At 34.9% G+C, this 23,068-nt stretch overlaps 1 protein-coding gene across 3 annotated transcripts in view; it reads right to left on the reverse strand.

The window, feature by feature from the left end:
- The window catches only part of CC2D2B (coiled-coil and C2 domain containing 2B), a 79,351-nt gene that overhangs the window by 18,441 nt on the left and 37,842 nt on the right, over positions 1–23,068 (reverse strand). For 2 of the 3 annotated variants that reach the window (XM_039871656.1, XM_039871655.1), the window contains exons 1-2: positions 6,482–6,502; positions 1,723–1,821 (exon numbers count right to left, since the gene is read on the reverse strand). In XM_039871656.1, coding sequence (XP_039727590.1) covers positions 1,723–1,821; positions 6,482–6,502 — 120 coding nt within the window. Of the gene's footprint in view, positions 1–1,722; positions 1,822–6,481; positions 6,579–14,595; positions 14,706–15,486; positions 15,584–17,002; positions 17,174–18,249; positions 18,342–19,231; positions 19,325–23,068 lie in introns of those variants that run through there. The other variant, XM_039871654.1, reaches the window with a different exon arrangement.

Below are 23,068 nucleotides of genomic sequence, written 5' to 3' on the forward strand. Positions count from 1 at the left end.
GTAGGGAGAAGCTAATTTACAATCATAATAACTAATAATCATAGCTAACAGTTATTGAGCATTTACTATGTGCAAAGAACTGTGCCAAATGTTTGATATAGATCATATCATTCAATGAAGTAGACACTACTCTTCTCTCCATTTTGTAGATAAGGAAATTGAGGCTCAGAAAATTTAAGTAATTTGTGCAAAATTACACAGCTGATGATAGTGGAGCCAGAATTACAATCCAGGTTTGTCCTACTTAGAAGCTCACATTTTTAACTACCTCTCTAGCTTAGAGTCTGGCCTGCAACTAAGAAACACCTGCAGAGATTTACAAATGTAGGAAGCCTTTACCTCCAACAACTTATATTTTTATCGCTCTTTATTTGCAGTACTTACATATGCAACATATTCCCTCAGGACATCTTGTGATTGCATATTATGCAGACATTTCTACTCTCCTAATTTCCATTGTTTTCCTTTCTTACCAAGAGTTTTAGGTGACAACATGATAGTCATGTAGTGGCCAAGTCACTTAAACAAAATATAAGAAGTCTGCTGGGATTTTCTAGTGGGGTGTCTGTATTCTTGACACAGGCATTGCCATTTCATGCTTCGCCCTGCCTCCTATCTGCAACATAAATATGAAGCTGGAGGTGCAGAGAGCAATTTGCAGTTACGAAGATGAAAGCCGCATGATAAAGACAGTGGAACAGAAAGACAAAAGGAGCTTGGATTCTTGAAGATATTCTTGAGCTGCTGCACTGACCTGTAGACTTCTTTTTAGGTGTGATAAATAGACCCATTACATCAGCCACTGTTAGGTTTTCTGTGGCATACGGCTGACTGCAGTACTAATACACACATAATTCCTTCAGAGTCAAACGCCCTCATTTGCTTGACAAACTCATCTTTAGAGACTTGATTCAAAACTTATCTCCTGTGTAAATACTTCCCTGATCTTTCATTCTCCTCCTCATTCACCTCTTACTCACCTCCAACCCCTCTGAACAACTTTCCTCTTCTACCTCCAAACTAGGAAGAGTGAGATGCTCCCTGCTGCATCACTGTACCAATTTTATGCTCCTATCAAAGCTCTACAGCATTATCAGGTTGTATCAAAATGTGAGTTTTCTTTTGTAGACAGTGAACTCCACTGAGTTAGAAAATTCATTTCTGAATCTTCTATATCTGGCATAGTCCTGTAAGCAATAGCCCAAAGTGGAATCTAGGCTGGGTTTTTATATTTTGCTGGTCATGTAGGCATATATTCTTGCTACATAAGCCAATAGCAGAGCCCTCTGGAAGTATAACAGAGACAGGTACTATCATCAGTTAACAATGAACCATTAACAATGAACAATGTTGAGGAGCTGAGGATGCTGGAACTTATACTTACAAAGCAACATTATTACTCAGAGCATTTGTGAATCTGGTCTTATATGCAAACTACTATATGCAAATATAAATGTTGCTTTAAGACCTAAGGCTAGTGGTCCTATTCTTTATCAATAAACATTTTAAAGTTTTAAGAAATAAATTTGTGGGTGTATTCTGTTCAAGAGACAGCTTAAACCTTCAAACACTCCAGCACTCCAATGGCTCTCAAATACAAGATTGCTTTAACTGACCTAGCAACTTGCCAATCACAAAATCTGATTCAAAGATATCAGTAAACGTTTCTATGAGCTAGACATAAAAACTTAGAATAATCAGCAAATAACCATTTTCTATCACCTCAGATTGTTGCAGAAGAGCAGAGAAAGGGAAGACAACTGATCCAAGCCAGTTCTTTCTTACATGTGAATGGCCACCGCAGCTCCTGAAACAGCGATCCTGTTGAAAAAAATAATTTTTCTATTACTTACTTTATATCATGTGATGAATAATTTCATAAACTTGTAGGTAAGTATAAAAAATCATTCTCTTTTAAAAACCAAAGAGTAAGTAGAAAATATTTTTTCCTTTTCATTAAAAGATAATTGACCATTTAAAGCCAAATAATGACCTGTTATGGAGTTTATGACATAAGTATGGCTATTTACATTTTTAATGTAATACTTTTATTATAGTAGATATGTTCAGTACAGCATACTTTGAAAATACACTAAAGAATATAGAAAAAAGAATGAAACTTATTTAAACTCAACCTCCAATATATCACCACCATGATCAACATCTTAAGATGTTAAATAGTAATGAAAATATGTTAAAATGATGATGACACATTTAAAGAAAGATTATCATCATGGATGATACAACAGTCAATAAAAAGCAGGCTTGCTGACATGGTTAAGTAGTTTAACTGCATGGCATGTCTATTAGAAAAAGGTGACCCATAAAGCTACCTCAGCTGAAACCATCAAAGATGAAGCAATTCCATTTTCTCCAACTTACCAAACAGTCTTCTGAGCTCAGTTTAGCTTCTAAGAAAGTCTTCTCTACCGAGAAATGATCGCACTGATAGACCGATTCTGATTGCTTGGTAGTCATGTTTCTTCTGCTAGTTTACAAAATGTTTATTTTCCCAAAGGGACATATATCATGTATGTAGATTGGAAAGATTTCAATATTGTAAAGATATCGATTCTAACCAAATTGATCTATATAGTCAATCCACCCTAATAAAAATTCTAGAAGGTTTTGTCTTGTTTATGGAAATCAACAAGCTGATTCTAATATTTACTTGGAAATGCAAAAGGTTAAGAATAGCCAAAGCAATCCTGAGGAAGAAAAAGAAAGCTGAAATACTTAGGTTTTCAGATATCAATATTTATAACAAAGCTTTAGTAATGAAGACAGTTTGGTATCAATGCAATAGTAGATAAACAGACCCATAGAATAGAATAGAGAGTCCAGAAATAAATTCACATTTATATGGTCACCAGATTTATGGCAAAGGGTGACTATGTAGTGCAGTGGGGGGAGTAATGATCCTTTCCATAAATGTTGCTAGATCAGCTGAATATCTTTACAGGAGAAAAATAAATCTCGATCTTTTACCTCACAAACACACAAAAATCCATTACAATTGCACTTTAAATCTAAATGTGAAAGGTAAAATATACACCATTTAGAAGTAGCCACAGGATAATATCTTTACATTGTTGAGTGGGCAAATATTTCTTAAAACCTAAAAGGCATCACTATTGCATTGCATTGCATTATATTAAATCAAGATTTTCTGTTCATCAAAAGATATACTAAGAAAGTAAAAAAGACAAGCCAGGGTGGAAAAATACTTATAATATGTATATCTGACAAAGTATTCATATCTAGAATATAAGAAAAAAACTGTTAAAAATCAGTGAAAAAAATGGGCAAAATACTTGAACAGATCTTTCACAAAAGAGAATATCAAAGTGGCCAGTAAATGTGGAAAAGGTACTTAATTTCATTAGTTATCATGAAAATGCAAATTAAAACCAAAAGGTAAAATGAATACACTTTCATCAATCTGGCTGAAATGAAAAAAATCAGACAACGCCAGGTAATGGCAAGGATGTGGAGCAACTGGAACTCTCATAAACTGCTGGTGGAAGTAAAAATTGACATAACCATTTTGAAGACGGCTTGGCACTGAACTACTAAAGTTGAGCACATGCACAATCCAAGAGCTAGCAATATCAATCACTCCTAAGTGTATATCCAACAGAACTATATAGATGTATTTCCCAAAGACACGTACAAATATATTTATATCAGTATTATTTATAAGAGACAATAATTAGAGAGAAGTGAATTATCTTTCAACAATGAAATGCATAGAAAGGTTGTTGTGTATTCCTACAATAGTATACTACAGAGCAATGAGAATTGATGAGCCATTGCTAAATGTAATATTATGGATGACTCCCATAAACACAATGTAGAGAAAAATAAGCCATTCACAAATGGATGCATACTGTATGAGATTTCAATCCTATAAAGTTAAAAATTTAGCAATATCTAATCTATGCTGTTAGAAATTAAGACAGTAGTTACACCTGGGGAGAAAGTGGCTTGGAAAATGCACAAAAGAAGCTTCTGGGGTAATGCTAGCAATATTTGTTTTTTTAATCTGAAGCATTGGCATTTTTTTTTTTTAGCCTGTTGTCTACTATTTATTTTCCCTTAAATAAAAAGCAAAACATATATAAGAATAAGTTTGTCAACACAAACTTAATTCAGTAATCTGGGGTTGAGTCTCATACGTGAGTAATCTAAACTTACCAGAAGTGGTTTGTAACCTCTAGAAAAAGCATATAATTAAAACTAAACCTCAGAAATAAAACATTTTAAAGGGTTATTTTTTTTTTAATCATCAATTTTAACCAATCATTAAAAATTACAAAAGCCACTTTGGTTACAATGTAATAAACCAGAATTTAAAATCAAAAGTTTACACTGAAGTTACTCACACATTTGCAAATGTAAAAACATAATATTAAATAAATATTAGGTCAAGGAAGATATAAACATAATAAAATATATGGAAAATAATACAAATAAAAATAATAAGTAACCTAATATAAAAATACAGTATAAGATATTGTAGAGATTAATTCATAGTCTTAAACTGTTTTCATTATTTACGAGAAAGAGAGAGAGAGAGAGACTGAACAAACTAGACATTCAACATATTTGGCCAAAATAAATACAAACATCATAGTCCTAAGGAAACCAAGAGGAAAAAATTATTAAAATATGAGCAGAAATAAATGAGTTAGAAAACACAAAAAGAGTGAATTTTAAGAACAATTTCTATAGTTGGTTCTTTGAAAAATAAGTGAATATCTTGGATAAAGTTAGAAATGAGAAGAGAGTATATAATAGCAGGTCAAAAATTATAAGGAACTATGCTGAAAATTGTATGCCAATGAATTTTTAAATCTTGAAAAATAATGAATTTTTCTTTTATTAAAAAATAATTTAAACAACCAAGTATCAGATTAGTTTAAGTTCTTTTTCGTGACCACCAGTATTTTTATAGTTTCAGCAAACATAGGCTCCAAAATCTAGAGCAGTGCTCTAGGCTTGCTTTGCCAGGTCCAAATGCAGTTCGGTCTAGCTCTGTCATTCACAGTACTAAAAACAGGCTATATGTCTGTGAAACTTCCAAGTCCACAGCTTCCTGCTAGCAAGTAACTAATGAAGGAAGAAAGAAATGGGTAACAGCTGGAAGAATAAGTACACAGAAAAAAGAGAAGAAAATTGAGGCACAGAAAGAATCTGCTTTCTAAAGAACAGTGATCTATGATAAGACAAAACCTTCTTTCAACTGAGTGGTCATTTTGGAACTCAGCCTAGCTCTGAATTTTTAAGAGAAAAAGAAATGTTTTGGCTCATAATTACCTTGCAACCCAGTCTATCAGAAGAGGGCAAGAATATAAGCCAGGACCTTTCCTTTTCTAAACAGCAATGTCAACAATGTTGTCACATATGGCTTTGATATCTAAAGCATATGAATTTCATTCAATAACAACACAAAGTCCTTCCAAGAATTAACCATTAATCAACTGCTATTCACTTCTGGTCAAACTGATCACGGAAATAATTTACTTTTGAAAGAGATGTCTGTTAGGCATTCATTGGGTTTTCTAAGCTCCACCTTTTATCAGTTTAGATAATCAGAAAACTATACTCAGTTTAACTCCTTGTAGAATAGCCATCACTAAATTAGTTTAATATTTTACCCTCAGCTTTTATGAAGAGTTGGCAGAAAATGTTTTAATAAGAATGTATGTCTGTATCTCCTGGAAAACTGATTTGGAAAACATTGCCATTATGTTTCTCAGTGTTTCTTATAGAAGGCTCATTTCTGAACCATACTTCAAGATCTAGTTCAACTTTTTTGAGTTCGATCCCCAGTCCCTCCATGTAAAATTAATTGCTCCTTCAGTAGTATTGCCATAGAATTTGATAGACACTTATATTAAAGCATTTAATCAGAGCTGCAAGGGAGGAGGTACAATAGATATGTATCCTTATAGTTTTAGTGCCAACTTCAGTAGGAAGGAAACTAACATTTATTTTAGAGTTTGCTATGGTACTAGGTTGTGTTAGGAATGTTCATATATCTATGAGGAAGACATTTAGTAATTTTAAAATTTGATTGAATACAATCGGCATTCAGACCCAGGAATAATTTGGTCTCTTTTGTAGAAGTGGTGTATTTTTTTATCAGATAGTGAGAAATATATAACCCATTTTTGTTTATCTTTCTATCTTGGCTACAAGGAAGTTCACATTTAATGTAATGTTCAATTGCAATAACCTACTTCTCTCAAATCTTGGTATATTTACCCCTCTTCCTCTTACATATAGTTTACGACCTTTGTTACTTTTGAACTGACTTGTCTATGTCTGATTTTATATCAAGTTGCCTCAAATCCTTTTTAGAAAATGTTAAGAAATAGATACTGCATCTAAAATCAAATTTACAAACATGTTACTAGACTTCTTTTCAGTCTGATCTTAGAATTACTTCAATATCATTATAATTATTGTACTTTACCTCATGTTTTTCAATAATCATTTCATCAAAAATATTGATATATATGTTATCTTTTATTTTAGATAAGCTTGAGAAGCTATAATCATGTCCTGGTGAGCTGCAAATAAGAAAAACATACTTAAATGCTTAATTTATTTTATAAGAGCATTACTCATAAAGAACTATAAATTAAACTGTTTTTTTAATAGTGTATGCTAATAAAAAACTATGTGCTTTGAAGAGAACTGCTATCTTTTATTAAAGCCAACAAGTACTTTGTAATTTATCTTATTTATCTCTTAAGATAACTTGCATGAAAAATAAAGATGTTTAAATGTCAAGCAGAAAGACTTTCTATTATAGCCATCCATTGTGAATAAATTATCTGGAGTATGGTGCATTAAAATTTTTAAATTACCTTAAATTCTACTAGTTTCTGCTATTTGTCTTATTGACTATTTTATGTTCTCCTGAATCCACTTATTTAATACCAAATAACAAGGATATCTGTTTAAGAACTCTGGCCAAAGACTCTGAAAAAACCATTGAGCCTGTATTAAATCTGGAAGAATAAACTAATAGCAGAAGTATCCATAGCATCTAAGCTAGCAAAATTCCGAGATATACTGGTCTTTTTTTTTTTTCTTTCTCTCTCAAGCTAAAACAATGGCACAAACAGGATCTTTCTCTTCTTGCAAATCCTGGTTAGGGTCTGGAGGTTTTCACTTTGAGGAGTGGCAGCTGAGATGTGAATATTCATATAGCATGGGTAATTCCTACAGTGGGATAGTATTGGAGCAGGGGGATTCTGTCAAAGCTCTTTAGCAAGGAAAGACTGGGATGTTACTGGTAGTTGGTGATTCTGTACTTCCATAGCTTGTATCTGGGCCCTCAATGCTGTTAATTTGTTTGGAAAGTTAGTTTGGTTAGAGCCTACAACCAGGACCTAGTTTGTATATTCCTACAGGAAAGAGAGTGACTGGAAGTTGAAAGGAATAGATAGATTGTTTCATCCTGGGAATCAGGACCTACACATAAAGAGCTAAGGTCAAGAACACAGATGCTGGAGGGAAAAGCAACACAAGAAGCCCAAGGTTCAGAAACCAAGAGGTTGGCGGTCAAGAACCAGGAGAAATTCAAGAGTTAAAAAGTCATAGTGATGCCGTCAAAGAACCATGTAACTAGTTAGGAGCTATGTGATCTGCAGAAAATTGATATAGCTGAAAAAGATTGGGAGGAGAAGGGGAAAAGGGCAACAGAAAAAGAGAAAGAACTTTGGTGATGCATGTGGTTGATAGCCCCTAATATACCTTTCACCCCAGTGAGAGCTAAAGATATATAGGAAATGACAAATGAAAATTGCTAATTGAGTTTAGAGAATAACCTTAAGCTCTATATCTCAAATTTGTCATGATCAGTGTTCTTTATTTCCAATAATAAAAACTTGTTTATATAGCTATAGCATCAAGTATAAATCTTGAGAAAGAAAAAGCTGTTGATATCACACTTCCTGATTTTAAACTATATTACAAAGCTATAGTAATCAAAACAGTATGGTACTGGCATAAAGCCCAATGGTACAGAATAGAAAGCCAAATATAAATCCCTGCATCTGCATCAGGTCAACTGTTCTTTGACAAGGGTGCCAGGAATACACCCTGTGGAAAGGATAGACGCTTCAACAAATGGTTTAAAACTCCCTATATGCAAAAGAATCAAATTGGACCCTTATCTTACACCATACACAAAAGTCAACTCAAACTGAATTAAAGACTTAAAATGTAAGGCCTAAATCTGTAAAGATCCTAGGAGAAAACACAATGGAAAAGCTTCATGACATTGATTGTGGTAATGACTTCATGGATATAACAGCAAAGCACAGGCAACAAAAGCAAAAATAAACAAGTGGAGCTACACCAAACTATAAACCTTCTGCCCAGAAAGGGAAACAGCAGCGTGAAAAGGCAACCTATGGAATGGAAGAAAATGTTTGTGAACTCTACATGTTATAGGGGAATTAATCTCCAAAATATGTAAAGAAATCATATGGCCCACCAGTAAAAATCAAATAATCCAGTTTAAAAATATGCTAAACTTGAACAGACATTTTCTAAAGAAGACAGACAAATGGTCAACAGGTATATGAAAAACACTAAATAATTTCTAACTAATAATAGAATGCTCACTAATTATTAGGAAAATGCGAATCAAAACTGCAATGAAATATCACCTCACATTTGTCAGGATGGCTATTATCAAAAAAACAAATAATAACAAGTGTCGGTGAAGATGTGGAAAACTGGAACCTTTGCACACTGTTGGTGGAAATGCAAAATGGTGCAGCTGCTATGGAAAACAAGCAGAGGTTTCTCAAGAATTAAAAATAGAATTACCATATGACCCAGAAATCCCACTTCTAGGAATTCAGAAGAATTGAACCGGGTTCCCAAAGAGATGTTAGTACTCAAATGTTCTTTGTAGCATAATGGTTAAAATATGGAAACATCCCAATGTTTGTTGACAAATGAATGGATAAAAAAAAAAAGTGTAATATACATACAATGGAATACAATTCACCCATAAAAAGGTGAAAAATTTTCTAATAGGTGACAACATGGATGAACCTCGAGGACATTAATGCTAAGTGAAATAAAGAAGTCACAGAAAGACAAATACTTCATGATTCCACTTACATGAGGCATCTAAAATTGTCGAATTCATAGAATAAAAGAGTGAAATGGTGGGTCAAGACTGTGGAGTAGGTAAACCCTGTACTTGCCTCCTCTCATGACCACATCAAAATTACAACTAAATTATAGAACGACCATCATTTGGAATTGCCTTAAGTCTAGCTAAACATAAGTCCTCTAGGGACACAGAAAAGAAGCCATCTCAAGATGGATTGGAGGGGCTGAGATGTGGAACAGGCTGGTCCAAAACCTGCATGTGGTAATTAAAAATTGGGAGGGATATATCAGCTGTGGAGGTTCCTCCAGAGGAGTGAGTGGTCCCAGTCCCACATCAGGCTTCCCAGCCCAGGGTTCCAGTGCTGAGAAGGGAAGTCTCCACAACTTCTGGCTGTGAAAACAAGCAGAGATTGTGGCTAAATGAGATGGAGTGTGACTGGAGTCCAAGTGCTCTGTTTAAAGGGCCTGAAGGCTGACTTACTTGCTAATAGACTCACTCACTCTGAGTTCCAGTGCTGGGGCAGCAAGTTGAAAGGCACCGGGGGCATATGGGAGAAAGTGAATTGTCTGGCTTTGGGGTGAGGACTAGAGGGGAAGCTTTCTCCCATACAGCAGTGCTGGCAGAGGCCATTGCTCCTTCGTTGAGCACTACTCCCTCCCAGCTTGCTGACACAGGCAGCTGCCATATCTGAGTCTCCATCAGCCTGGCTAACACTGGTGGCCCCACCCAGGCAATTCCCTGAGGCCCTGCCCCAAGCAACTTATGGGACCACCCAAGTCGCTTCCAGTGGCTGTTCCATACAACAGGACTGCCTTGGCTCATACCATGGACTTTCCTAAAATCTTTCAAAAGTTCACAAAACCCAAAAAAGCAGCATCTAGTCTCAGTGTGCCCTATAGCTCCTGCTCAGCAACCTCAAGCCTGGAACTAGTGCCAGCCAGACTTGGATCACAGCTTGGCTTCTGAGGTACCTCCAAACGCACCGTGGGTGGTGGCCATTTGTGGATTACTTGGTGCTGCATGCCAGGTGGCCTCGGACAGGGCACAGGCTGCAGCTAAACTTGGCCTGCAAAAGGGCCCCTTTCAGGAGGCCCCGGGAGCCAGCACACCCAGTGGCCATCCTTGGACTGAGCTGGAGCATCATCCAGGATAATACATCCAGAGCCCTGCTACAGCGAATCCTGCTCTGTAGGGTCAGCCCCTGCACAACAGTTCCTCCACTGCAGTCCCTAGCCAGTTCTCAGAACCAATCGGCCTGTAGGTCAATCCCTCTCACTGACATGCAAAAGCAACCAAGGATCAACTACAACAAAAGGTCACACACAACCCATACAAGGGACACACCTGGAGCTCCCAGCTCAGGTGACCAGGAAGACTATGCCACTGGGACCCACAGGACACCTACTATATAAAGCCACTCTACAAGGATTGGGAGACATAGCAGCCCTATCTAATACATAGAAATAAACACAGGGAGGCAGCCAAAATAGTGAGACAAAGAAATATGTTCTAAATGAAAGAACAGAACAAGCTCCAGAAAAAGAACTAAACAAAACGGAGAGAAGAAATCTACCAGATTCAGAGTTCAAAACACTGGTTATAAGGATGCTCAATGAACTTAGGAGAAGAGTAGACGAACTCAGAGAGAACTTTAACAAAGAGATAGAAAACAAAAATGGAGCTAGAAAACAAAAAAGAACCAGTCAGAAATGAAGACTACAATAATCGAAATGAAGAAATTAGAGGGAATCAATTGATTAGATGAAACAGAGGATCAAATCAGCAATTTAGAAAATAAGGTAGCAAAAAATATCCAAGCAGAATAGCAACAAGAAAAAAGAATACAGAAAATGAGGATAGTTTAAGGGGCCTCTGGGACAACATCAAGCATACTGATATTTGCATCACAGAGGTACCAGAAGGAGAAGAGAGAGAGAACAAGGAATTGAAAAACAATTTGAAGAAAAAAATGACAGAAAACTTCCCTAACCTGGTGAAGGAAATAGACATACAAGTCCAGGAAGCACTTGTATGTCTATAGAGAGTTCCAAACAAGATGAACCCAAAGAAGCCCACACCAAGACACATCCTAATTAAAATTTTAAAGCTTAAAGACAAAGAAAGAATCTTAAAAACAGCAAGAGAAAAAGCAATTAGTTATCTACAAGGGAGCTCCTATAAGACTGTCATCTGATTTCTCAACAGAAACTTGCATGCCAGAAGGATTGGCATGAAATATTCAAAGCGATGAAAAGAAAGGACCTACAACCAAGATTAATGTACCCAGCAAAGTTTAGAATCGAAAGACAAATAAAGAGCTTCTCAGACAAGAAAACGCTAAAGGAGTTCATAACCACCAAACCAATATTACAAGACATGTTAAAGGGACTTCTTTAAGAACAAGAAAAAAAAGGTAAAAAATATGAGTAATAAAATGACAATAACTACATATCTATAAACAATTACTTTAAATATGAATGGATTAAATATGCCAATCAAAAGATAGGGTGACTGAATGGATAAGAAAACAAGACTTCTGCATATGCTGCCTACAAGAGACTCACTTCAGATTGAAAGACACACATAGACTGAAAGTAACGGGATGTAAAAGCTATTTCATGAAAATGAAAATGAAAAAAAAAGTTGGAGTAGTAATACTTATTCCAGACAAAACAGATTTTAAAATAAAGGTTGTAACAAGAGACAAAGAAGGATCCAGTAATCTCATTTCTGAGTATTTATCTAAAGAAACCCAAAACACTACCTTGAAGGGACATGTGAATCCACATATTCATTGCAGCAGTATTTACAATACCCAAGATATGGAGGCAACCTGGGTGTCCACTCATGGATGAATGGATAAAGAGACGGTACATATATACAATGGAATATTACTCATCCGTAAAAAAGCATGAAATCTTATCATTTTCAACAACATGGATGGACCTAGAGGGCATTGTGCTGAGTGGAGTAAGTCAGACAGAAAAAGACAATTGCCATACGATTTCACTTACATGTGGCATCTAAAAAACAAAATAAACAACCTAACAAAACAGAAACAAGCTCACAGATATCAAGATTATTTTCGTAGTCATCAGGTGGGAGGGGGATTAGAGGCTGGGTAAAAAAGGAGAAAGAATTAAGAAGTACAAATTAGTAGTTACAAAATAGTCATGAGGATATAAAGTATAGCATAAAGAATATAATCAATAATACTGTAATAGCTATGTATGGTGTCAAATAGGTACTAGATTTAATTATTGTGGTGATCACTTCATAAGTTATATAAATGTCTAATCACTATGTTATACACCTGAAACAAATATGTTATGTGTCAACTGCAATGGAAAAATAAAAAAGTTATTATTAAAAAAAAGAGTGAAATGGTGGTTGACAGGGGCTGGGTTGGGAAGAAAATGGGGAGTTACTAATCAACAGGCATAAAGTTTCAAGCAAATAAAATGAATAAGCTCTAGAGCTCTGCTGTACAACCTTATACTATAAGTAACAATAATATACTGTACACTTAAAAATATATTAAGAGGGTAGATCTCATTCATTTTACGTGTTCTTTCCACATTAAAAAGTAGTCAGTAGACCTTGAGTAAAGCAAATTACCCTCTGTAATAGTGGATCACATGACTGTGGGGCAAGCAAGTCCAGAATCTGCAGAGTAGGCTAGCAAGCTGGAGGCCCAGGGAAGAGGTGCACTTCAAATCTGAATTCAGTGTGCTGGCAGAATTCCCTCTTCCTAGGCAGAGGTAAGTCTTTTTCCTATTAGGCCTTCGACTGAGACCCATATTATAGAGGGAATCCTCCATTGGTTCTGTTTCTTGGGAGAACCCTGACTAATGCAATGTCATTCTAGAAAAGACAAAACTATGGAGGCAGTAAAAAAGATCAGTGGTTGCCAGAGATTCTGCAGAAGAATGAAGGGATGAATAAGTGAAGCACTGGAATTTTTAGGGCAGTGAAACTATACTGTGTGATACTATGGTGATAAAAACGTGTCATTATACATTTGTCGAAACATATAGAAAGTACAACAGAGTGAACCCTAACGGAAAACGTGGACTTTGTTTGATAGTGATATGTCACTGTTGGTCCATCAGTTGTAACAACTGTACCACTCTGATGCTGAGGAAGGCTGTATGTGTGTGTTGTTGGGAGAGGTTATATGAGCACTCTCTGTACTTTCCACTCAATTTTACTGTGAACCTAAAACTGCTCTAAAATTAATGTCTATTGATTTTTTTAAATGGGAAAAAAACAAACTCAATCTCATTAGAAATCAGGGAATATAAGTTAAACCACAATGAGAATATCATTTCAGATCTACCATATTAGAAAAAATAATTTTAAAAATACAAAATATTATTGAACATGTGGCACAACAGGAATTTTTATATACTGCTGTTGAGAGTGTAGATGGGAAAAATCACTTTAGAAAACAGTTTGGCATTATTGTAAAGTTGAAGCTGAATTCAAATACAACGTAGAAATTCCACTCCTTGATGTAAATCCTAGAGCACAGGTTTTCAAAGTACCCCTTAACTACTGGTCTCAGTAACACCTGGGAACTTATTAAATATGGAATTATCATGCCCTACCCTAGACCTACTGAATTAGAAACTATGGAAGCAGGCCCAGAAATGTTTTATAGAGCCATACAGGTGATTTCTAAATTACAAAAAAAGTTTTGAGAACTACTGTCTTATAAAGGAACTCTTGTACTTTGAACAAGTACAAGAATGTTCAAAGCAATACTATTTGCAATAGCAAAATATTAAAACAAAGCCAAATGTGCACCAACCGGAGAAAGTATAAATAAATTACGGTATTTTAATACAGTGTTAACACTATAGAGAAGAGAAAAGGAAGGAAGAAAGGGAGGCAGGACGGGAGGAAGGAAAAAGGGAGAGGGAGGGAGTGAGGCAGGGAGGGAACAAAGGAAGGAGGAAGGGCTACAAGATGAACATAGATGAGTCTCTCAAAATAAGTAAAAAAACAAAACGAGACTGCAAAAGATGATTCAATTTGTATGAAGTTGCAAAACATCTACCAGTAAATAATACATAGTTAGGGACAAATATCTAAAATCATAAGGGAAGAGAGGGAATTATAAAACACAAATTCATGGTAATTATCTCGGGGGAGAAAGAAAGGGGATACAATTAGGTATTGTCACTGAAGTGCCTTCAAAGGTATTAATAATATATATTTTCAAAGTTGGAAGGTAGATACACAGATATTCATTTTATTATTTTTCCTCAAAACTTACATTTATATATACATTCTATATATTAATATCTATGTAAGAAATATTTCACAATTTAAAAGCTTAAAAAACAAAGCCTATCTCAATCATTATTTAAATAAATTGCTGAAGAAAATAGTTTTGTTATTGCTCTTTTTTTAGGAGCTGAGAAAATTGGACTCGAACTTACATAAAATCTACTTTAATTTCCTCATTCCAGCATGGATGAGATCCACTTGCAGTACTGGTTTGGTACACAGTATGTTGAAAGGAAACTTCCACAAAAGGATGTACAGTATCCTGAAACACATAATAAATACTGACTAGATTTTTGTAATATTTTATATAGTTGATAAAAGGCAGAAGCTAGGAAATTACTTGGATACTGGCTGACAACTGGATGGCTTATTTTTTCTAGTTCTTCGAACAACCATTATTCACTTATTCATTTAATAAACATTTATTATTGGTCCTATTGAATATCGGGTACTTTTCTAGGATTCAAAGATAAATGGAACTTCCCTTTAAGAAGTTTATAGTCCGTTAGGGGAAAATAAACAGGTAAACAAATAATTGCAGTGAAATGTGAGAAATAAAAAAATATATTCACAGTATAAAAGTTAACTTGGGAGAGGAAATGATTAACTTTCTGGGGTAAGGACAAGCGGAGCTTCACAGAGAAAACATTGCTTGAGTTTGAGGTTAGAATCATGTGGTCAAAAATACAGAGATGTGTGCAGGCCATTCCAGGCAAAGGAAATGGCATGCCCATAGGCCTTCTAAAGCAGGTCATCTTATGATACGATACTGCTGGTGGGTGGAAAGAGATGTGGCTGACTGGTAGGTAAGGGCCAGATCATTACAGATTTTTGTAGGTATTCTAAAGAGCTTGTACCTTATTCTATAGACCCTGAAAGCAGAGCAGCAGGGATCAAAATGGTTAGAATTACGTTTTATAAAAAGAGCATCTTCACTATGTAAACTGGAAATGATTAGAGATGGAGAGATCTCTAATAGAATCCAGTGCAATTCAGGGCAAGCATAATCAAAACTGCTCTTTACAGAATTGCTAAATATTTACCTCATTTAAGATCTCATCTGAGGCTACAGGTGTGATTGTTCTTTTATGTCTGAGGTGAGATGTGGATGATCTCAAAGAAGTAGGCATATCCAAGGCTCTTCAGGAAAAACAATAGAGAAAGATATATTTTAATTAATTTTAATATTAGCTGGTGGAAGTGGCAGATTTTTGCCTATGTTTACGGACATGTATAATCCAGTTCTTTGGATCTTCATATTGTAGGTGGGTAGAACTAAACATTTGATAATCACTGCTCTGGAAGAATGACTCCTAAATGCTAAAACATAGATTGGATCCAGTCTATGATAAGTTTTCCCCAATCCTCAGCAAAAGGAAAAAAATAAGGCAAATGATACTTTGAGATTACAGCCTTCCTATATTTGGTATTGCCATATTTCTTTTACAAACTGATTATAGATATAGAAAATGGTGGTGATTTTATGAGGTCATTTCACAAATCAGCCTTTGAAATGTGCCTTTGTTTTGAGAATACCAATTCTATTAAATAAATAAGGTTGTAGTTTATAAAAAGCAAAATTTTTTCATATGCAGAATTCACAGGATGTGGCAAACATAAAATAAGCAAGTGCAGCACATACGCGCTAAACATAAATAAAGAGGGATACTTAAGATTGCTGAGGTACCTGGGCACTAAATATTCACAACATATGAACCATACACAAGATTAAATAGATAAGAGACACTCAATATTCAGAATACACTTAAATATATATGAGTATTTAATATTTATGATGCATTAATTTGGCTACCAAAAAGTGATACCCATTCTGGTCCCACATATCTTCTGCCCAAGAAACACAAAATCCCTGAGTGCATGCAGAAGAGATAGGTAAGATCTGATTTTTGCAAAAGTCATCCAAAATGATAAATCCAAAACAGAGCCTACTCTCATCAATGTTCTACTTCTAGTACTGAGAGGGACCAATGGCAAAGGATAGTACAGCCGGCAACAGCAGCCTCCCAAGTTTTCACAATAGGGAATAGGGACAAAAGGCATTTATGGGATACAGCACTCAAAAATATACATGTTAAAGTCAATTTGGACAAACAGAGACTAGTAGAGTGGGGGACGAGGGGGGAGATAGATGGAGTAAAGGGGGTGAAATATAGGGGCATAAAGGGAGGGTGAAGTAGGTAAAGGGGATCAAATATACGGTGGCTGAAGGAAACTGGACTGTGGGTGGTGAACACATAATAGAATATACAGATGTCAAATGGTAATGTACACTTGAAAATTATATAATTGTATTAACCAATGTTACCCCAATAAACTTAATTTAAAAAACAAGTCAATTTGGGTATCTCAAACTTCTGAAAACTCTTAATACGTAGCAATGACACTAAGCTTGGCTATCCAAATGAAGATTTCAACTTTCATTTCGTTTCTATATATGGAGCATTAATAAAGTGCAAATTTTTGCAAACTGGACAGGATGGAAATTTACATTTAAGATAGATCTTTTGAAACTCTAAAAACTGATGTATATTACCTTACCTATTAATTGTTGTTTTCCTGCTAGGAATATTATAAGCCCTCAGTATTCTGACAAGTATCTTGATATCTCCATCACAAATAGTTTGTGCTACCACCTTTTTCCTTTCTTTCCTCTGAGGCTTTAACTTTCTTCGCCGTTCAACAAGCTTACAAACTGCATTTGTCAACTGGCTAAAGAGTAAAAGTGATCAGCTGCATATATACAAGATAACAGATTTAAAAGATATCAGTTTTTAAAATTAATTATTATAAATAAGGCCATTATTTTGAGCCATATTCTCTCCACTGCAGAGGGAAGACAGAATTGTCTTAAGCCCAAGAAAGGAATCATTTTCTGAGCATAGAAGGGATGCAATGTTCACTCTCATGTTGAGGGAATGTGACTGCCCCATGCCCTTTGAGAACATGATCCAAGAAGAGACAAGGGCATGGAGAGGTAGTTCCATGAAACATCATGTTCTTTCAGAATATTTTTCCTTCAGAAATCATTCTCTTAAAAGTGGTTAGAAACTCAACTTTTCTACATAGATCCAAAATAAAATAAAAGTTAGTTATACACGCTGCCAACCCTGGTAACATAAATCCATGAAATTATAGCTTTATGGTCAACTCATTCCCACCTCCCACCCCACCCTGCACCACCCCCAAGACTGAAAATAAAATATAATAGATTTCACCATCCTAAACCAATTAAAACCTTAATGGTAATACTAAGGACGAGCAAGTGGCCCCAAGGAGGTTCTCAAAACCTTAGCATCCCTGCTTCTGTTCCTATTAACCCTGAGTTTCACAGATAGGGCAGTATGAGAATTGAGTTACTCCAGCCAAAGAAAGGCTCCCCCAACCCTCGTAGAGCTGAGGATTCACAGCTTTGAAAGGGGTAGATTACAAGCTCAGTTTGTTGTGCTACCAGCAACAACTTTTCCACTAACAGTCTCAGGCCAGGAAAATCTTAGGGCAAAACTAATTTGGGACAAAAGTGGTTTTTTTTCTTTCTTGCCCTAAAAACTATCAATAAGTAGAGGGTTAAAAACTAAAATACTATACAAATGAAAACATAAATATAGACTATGTCAGAAATGCAATATTAAAATGACCAAATATATTTTAAGTCACTATATTTCACTTCATGCTTTTTAACTTCATCTTTTGACATGTAACAACATAAAAATAAAGAACTTATTAGAGGACTTTGAAGGTATCAGCTTAAAGCTTTATATTTCATACTTAATAATTTCAGTATGTACCTTGCAGATACAATTTCTTCATAATCAGCCACAATATCTGATAAGTTAAATTTGCTAACTTTGACAATTCTTTTCATTATCAACCTTCTCATCTACAAAAAAATTTCAGAATTAAAAAATGCATAGTTTATAATTTAAGATCAAGTATTTACAATGCTACTGGTGCCACTATTTTTTTTACCCCTAATTTTTGCAAACAATGCATGAAAAGGAGGATTGGATAAGTGAAAATATGGTTCTGTTTGCTTTCCTTATTAAAATCATTCCTAATTCTCACAGTAACGTCACACCAAAGCAAGTTTTTTTTTCTCTCTACTTTTTCCTGTCTTTCTACATCCCTTTCACATCACCTTAAATTCTGGTCTCATCTCTTTTTCCATCTAACTCATAGTACACATGGACAGAACCAGTTTCACCAAAGGTAGATGATCACCCTGTGAATGCATTTCTATAACAGCTATTTGTAATAGACATGAATCCTGATCAACAAACTCAAAGAAATGTGATCACATTTCTGTTATTTCCTTTGAGTCAGTTCTATCCTGACTTTAAGCTCTTTCATTCCTTCATCCCCTGAACTGTTGTTGTCTACAACATTATGAGTTAACTAGTAAAAGTAAGGATTCTGGAAAAATGCTAGTGTATTTCTCAAAGTAAACTTTAAGGGTCAAAAAGAGATGGAAGTCTTTAATGTTTATGTTTAAACAGAAAAGGTTGGGATGTATGTTAATAATGAGTTTGCTGTCCACTGAAGTAACCTCTGTCTCAACAATGTAGATCAACAGTGTACATTTACAGATGGTAAATAGTTAATTCTGAAAAGAAAATGAACAGAACAGAACAAAGAAGTGATCAGAAAGAGGTGATGAATAAGCATATTCGTCCATCTGACTCTCTAGGAAGAGTATAGTATACATCCAGCAGATCAGTTTTCACAAAAGTAATTGCAAACATATTGATAATATCATTTTGTTGTTGTTACCTTTTTCAGAAAATTGGCAGAACTAATCCTTTGTGCGGTAATAGAATTCACATCTGAAATGGACATATCCTTCTCTATCTGACTTTCATATTCCTAAACAGAGAATTAAGTTAGTTTTACTTATTGACTGTGATGGGGTTCAGATATGACATGCAATAAATATTAACTATTCATTTCAGTTCATGCGTAGGAGACATTGGCAACACTCTGGCACTGACAGGAGAAACATTTATTTCAGATTCTCCCACTGAGAGTTAGCTAAGAATAGTTTATGATTATATTTTGTTTGCTTCTAGGATGAGGTTCATTCATCTTTTAAAATAGAGTAACAATTCAGAAAAGTGAAGATGATTGAGAAATATTCTTTATGTATGCATTTACCTGGCAATCACTAAAAACAAAACAAATGTGAAGTAAGATAATGGTCAGGAGAGTGGCCTTTGGAGTTATGTAGTCCTGGGTTCGAGTTGGCCCTGACATTTATTAACTGTGTGGTTCGAGAGAATATTGACTAATTGCTGCAGACTTCAGTTTCCTCTTTTGTAATGATGATGATGATGATAATAATAATAATAATAATATCACTACCACCTATGTCACAGGACTGTCATAAGACTTAACTGAAACAATATCTGTAAAGTGCATGACACATAGCAAATAGTCAATATGTACTGACAATAATCAATTACTTTAATTTTACATCTGGCAGTTGGTATAAGATTATCTGTCGGAATGCTTCATCTCTATAATTTGGAATATATTTGCATCTGTTATATCTGCATTTGTGGGATAAATCACTAATGCACATTGAAATCATTTTACATTATAGATACTGTTAAAGACTAAACAAAAATAATGAAGTAGAAACTTTAGAACTTTTAGTCATGTTACAATGGGCACTCTATAATTGGAAAGTAATTAATTTTGTTCTAATTATCTACAAGAAATCTTGAATTCTGTTGGCAAATAATGATTTTTACTTAAGAGCATATTAATATTTCATATCACTTTACTTATTTTTTAGTCTTAATTTATAGGAGTTACCTAAATACTTTGGATATTAATTTTTGTTATGTGTGTTGCAAATATCTTTTATTCAAAGGTTCCAGAGATTAGGGAGTAAACATCTTTAGGTGGCCATTATTCTGCTGACCACAATGAATTAGATTAAGTTGAATCACTGAGTCAGAATGGCGACAACTACATTTCTCCACTGTGGAGGTTCAATTTTTCTTTTGTAATACAAGTAGGTATTCATTTTTAAAAATGGATATTATATTCAATGAATTGATTGTCACAGTTTGCTGTAGAGTCTCTCGTTTTCCATGTAGACAAATGTATTTTCTGCAAACAAGAACAGTTTTTCTCTTCTTTTCCAATTCTAATTTCTTTCTTCTCCTTTCTTCCTTCTTTTTAGCTTAATGCATTGGCTCTTACTAGTAGAGAGGATAGTGGGCATCTTTATGCTGTTGAGCTTAATGGAGAAACTGATGTTTAGCCATTAAGTATAATGTTTGTGTAGGAGTCTATGAAGACAAAAATTTCTGATCATGATCCTTATACCAAACTCAGTTTCAGAGCCACACAGAAAACAGGGTATTGAATTATCATCAAGGTGTAGATTATAAGGGATAGGTTTTCCAGAACACAGGAAAGCTGGAGACAGAGAATTTGCTCAGGGATGTCTGGGCACTGGCTCTATTTCTTCTCTTGAAAGATGATATGGCCTTAGTGACCTTGACTTGGGTTCAAGAACCAGAAAGTTCAATGTTTGTAAACATTCCTTTAAATGGAAGTGTATTTACCATGTAAGTATTAAATCTTCTGGAGTGGTGATATAAACCTTGCCTATGTTGTACAGGTTTTTTGTTTCGTTTCGTTTGTTTAGCTATGATCAACCCCTACTCTGTATGGACATGTCACAAGAAGCTTACTCCCCATCAGGGTACCAGAGCCCAAGAAAAACCAACATCAAAATTTGTTGCAGCTGTTTGGCACTATGTCCTACCTGGCTTCTGTATGTCTGCATCCCAGGCTAACTGAATCTGAAACTTAATCATCCAGTGGATATATAGATAGTCCCTTCCTGACTTTTCCCCTATTCCTTCGTTTCTACAGTTAACCCAAAATGCTTCTTTTCAATGCAGTTTACATCAGCAGAAAAACCCAAAACATTGAAACATTCTTAATCATTTAAAAGAAATTCTCTTCTGATTCTAGTAGGCTAAGAACTTGAGCATAAACGAGCACTGAATTTATTAAATACAGTGCTCTTTTTATGTATTTACTAAGAAGAGCATATTTTTTTCCTTCCTTCCTTAATTTTTGTTAATGTGGTAAATTATATCAATAGACTCCCTAATTAAGTTAGCTCTCTTATTTGGAAATAAACTCTAGTAGATTATGGTGTGTAATTATATATTTATACACAACACTCTGCGTTTCAATTTGTTAAAATTTTATTAGTAATTTTATATCTATGCTCATAAGTGAAATTGATCTAAACTGATCATTTCTTGCTCTTCTTGCCCAATTTTGGGATGAAGGTCCTATCAGCCTCAAAAAATGAGTTGGGATATTTTTCCTCTTTTTCGGTTCTCTGAATAGTTTATATAATAAAAGTTAGCAAAGCCACTAGTTTCAAAAATAGAATCTATTTCTTTTTTATGATGTTATATCCTCAATTATGCTGAGCATTGTGCTTTGCCTGTAGTCGTTTAGAGGCTGTAGAACTGGATTAAATCATTGGGGTGTAGCCAGAGGAAACGGAATAACTTCACAGCTATTCTAAGCCAAGGCGTTCTCACTCTGGTTTACTAACTGAAGTTCCTAAGGTCTCAAAACAGGAGACTAACCAGAATTAAAAGCTGAGAAGTGCTTTCCAAAGCTAAATACCAACTGGCCTTTTCAAGACTACATCTATTTCTACTTATTCATCTTTGTGAAAATGAGTTACCTGCAACTCTTGTCTTTATATGACTATAGTAGTCATATGTACTAACTAGTGCTATGACATTGCCATTGAAAAATCATTAATTTGCATTTCCCCTGTCACCTCTGAGCCATAACAAAACTGTTTCTCATACAATTCATTTGGTTCAGATCATAAATGACCTCCTATTACAGCTTGAGTTTTAAATGTAATGTGTTCCTTATAGTTTTGTTTACGTCTCCTCTAAATTAAGGTATAAAAGCTAATGGATAGCTGAGCAACAATCTAGATAATAAGAACAAATGTACACTATTTTTAAAAATAACTTGTACTATTTTTACTATTAAGTGACTTATTGCAATTTCCCTTCAGTCCAGAGTAAGATGAAAACAAATATCAAAGAGTTTATCAGTTTTTTCCTTATTAATTGATAATTCTCTAAAGTTAAATTAATAAACCTATTAGCATAAGGCACTCATTCTTCCTGACTCTTAAGATGTATAAACCTCACTATCCTTCCTCAGAATCTGGTATCTTTATCTAAGTTGGCTGACATCACCTTACAGTGGTAATTTACTGTGTAGGCATTTTCTTCAGTGATGGAACACTAATTTCTTTCTTCTTGAACCATCTTTTAGCAAGTTGAAGTGCTATGATTACTACAATTAGTTATTTCTACAAGAATTAGCTCTTACAATCTATTATTTTCAGAGACAGTGGTGTACTAGTAAATGTTTAACAACCAGTTCTCTGAGACGGAAAGGGAAGCCCCAATTTTGTAGCATTTGCTGATTTATGGTATAAATATCCCACCCCCCAGGAACAAATCTAAAGCAACCAACATGAAGCCATTGAAGGTGGAGCTGGGAAGAGGGGTAAACAATAGCTTCACTGGCTGGTGACAG

Source organism: Pteropus medius, unplaced genomic scaffold (assembly GCF_902729225.1).
Source record: "Pteropus medius unplaced genomic scaffold, Ma_sr-lr_union100, whole genome shotgun sequence".
In the NCBI taxonomy this organism is placed as follows: domain Eukaryota; kingdom Metazoa; phylum Chordata; class Mammalia; order Chiroptera; family Pteropodidae; genus Pteropus; species Pteropus medius.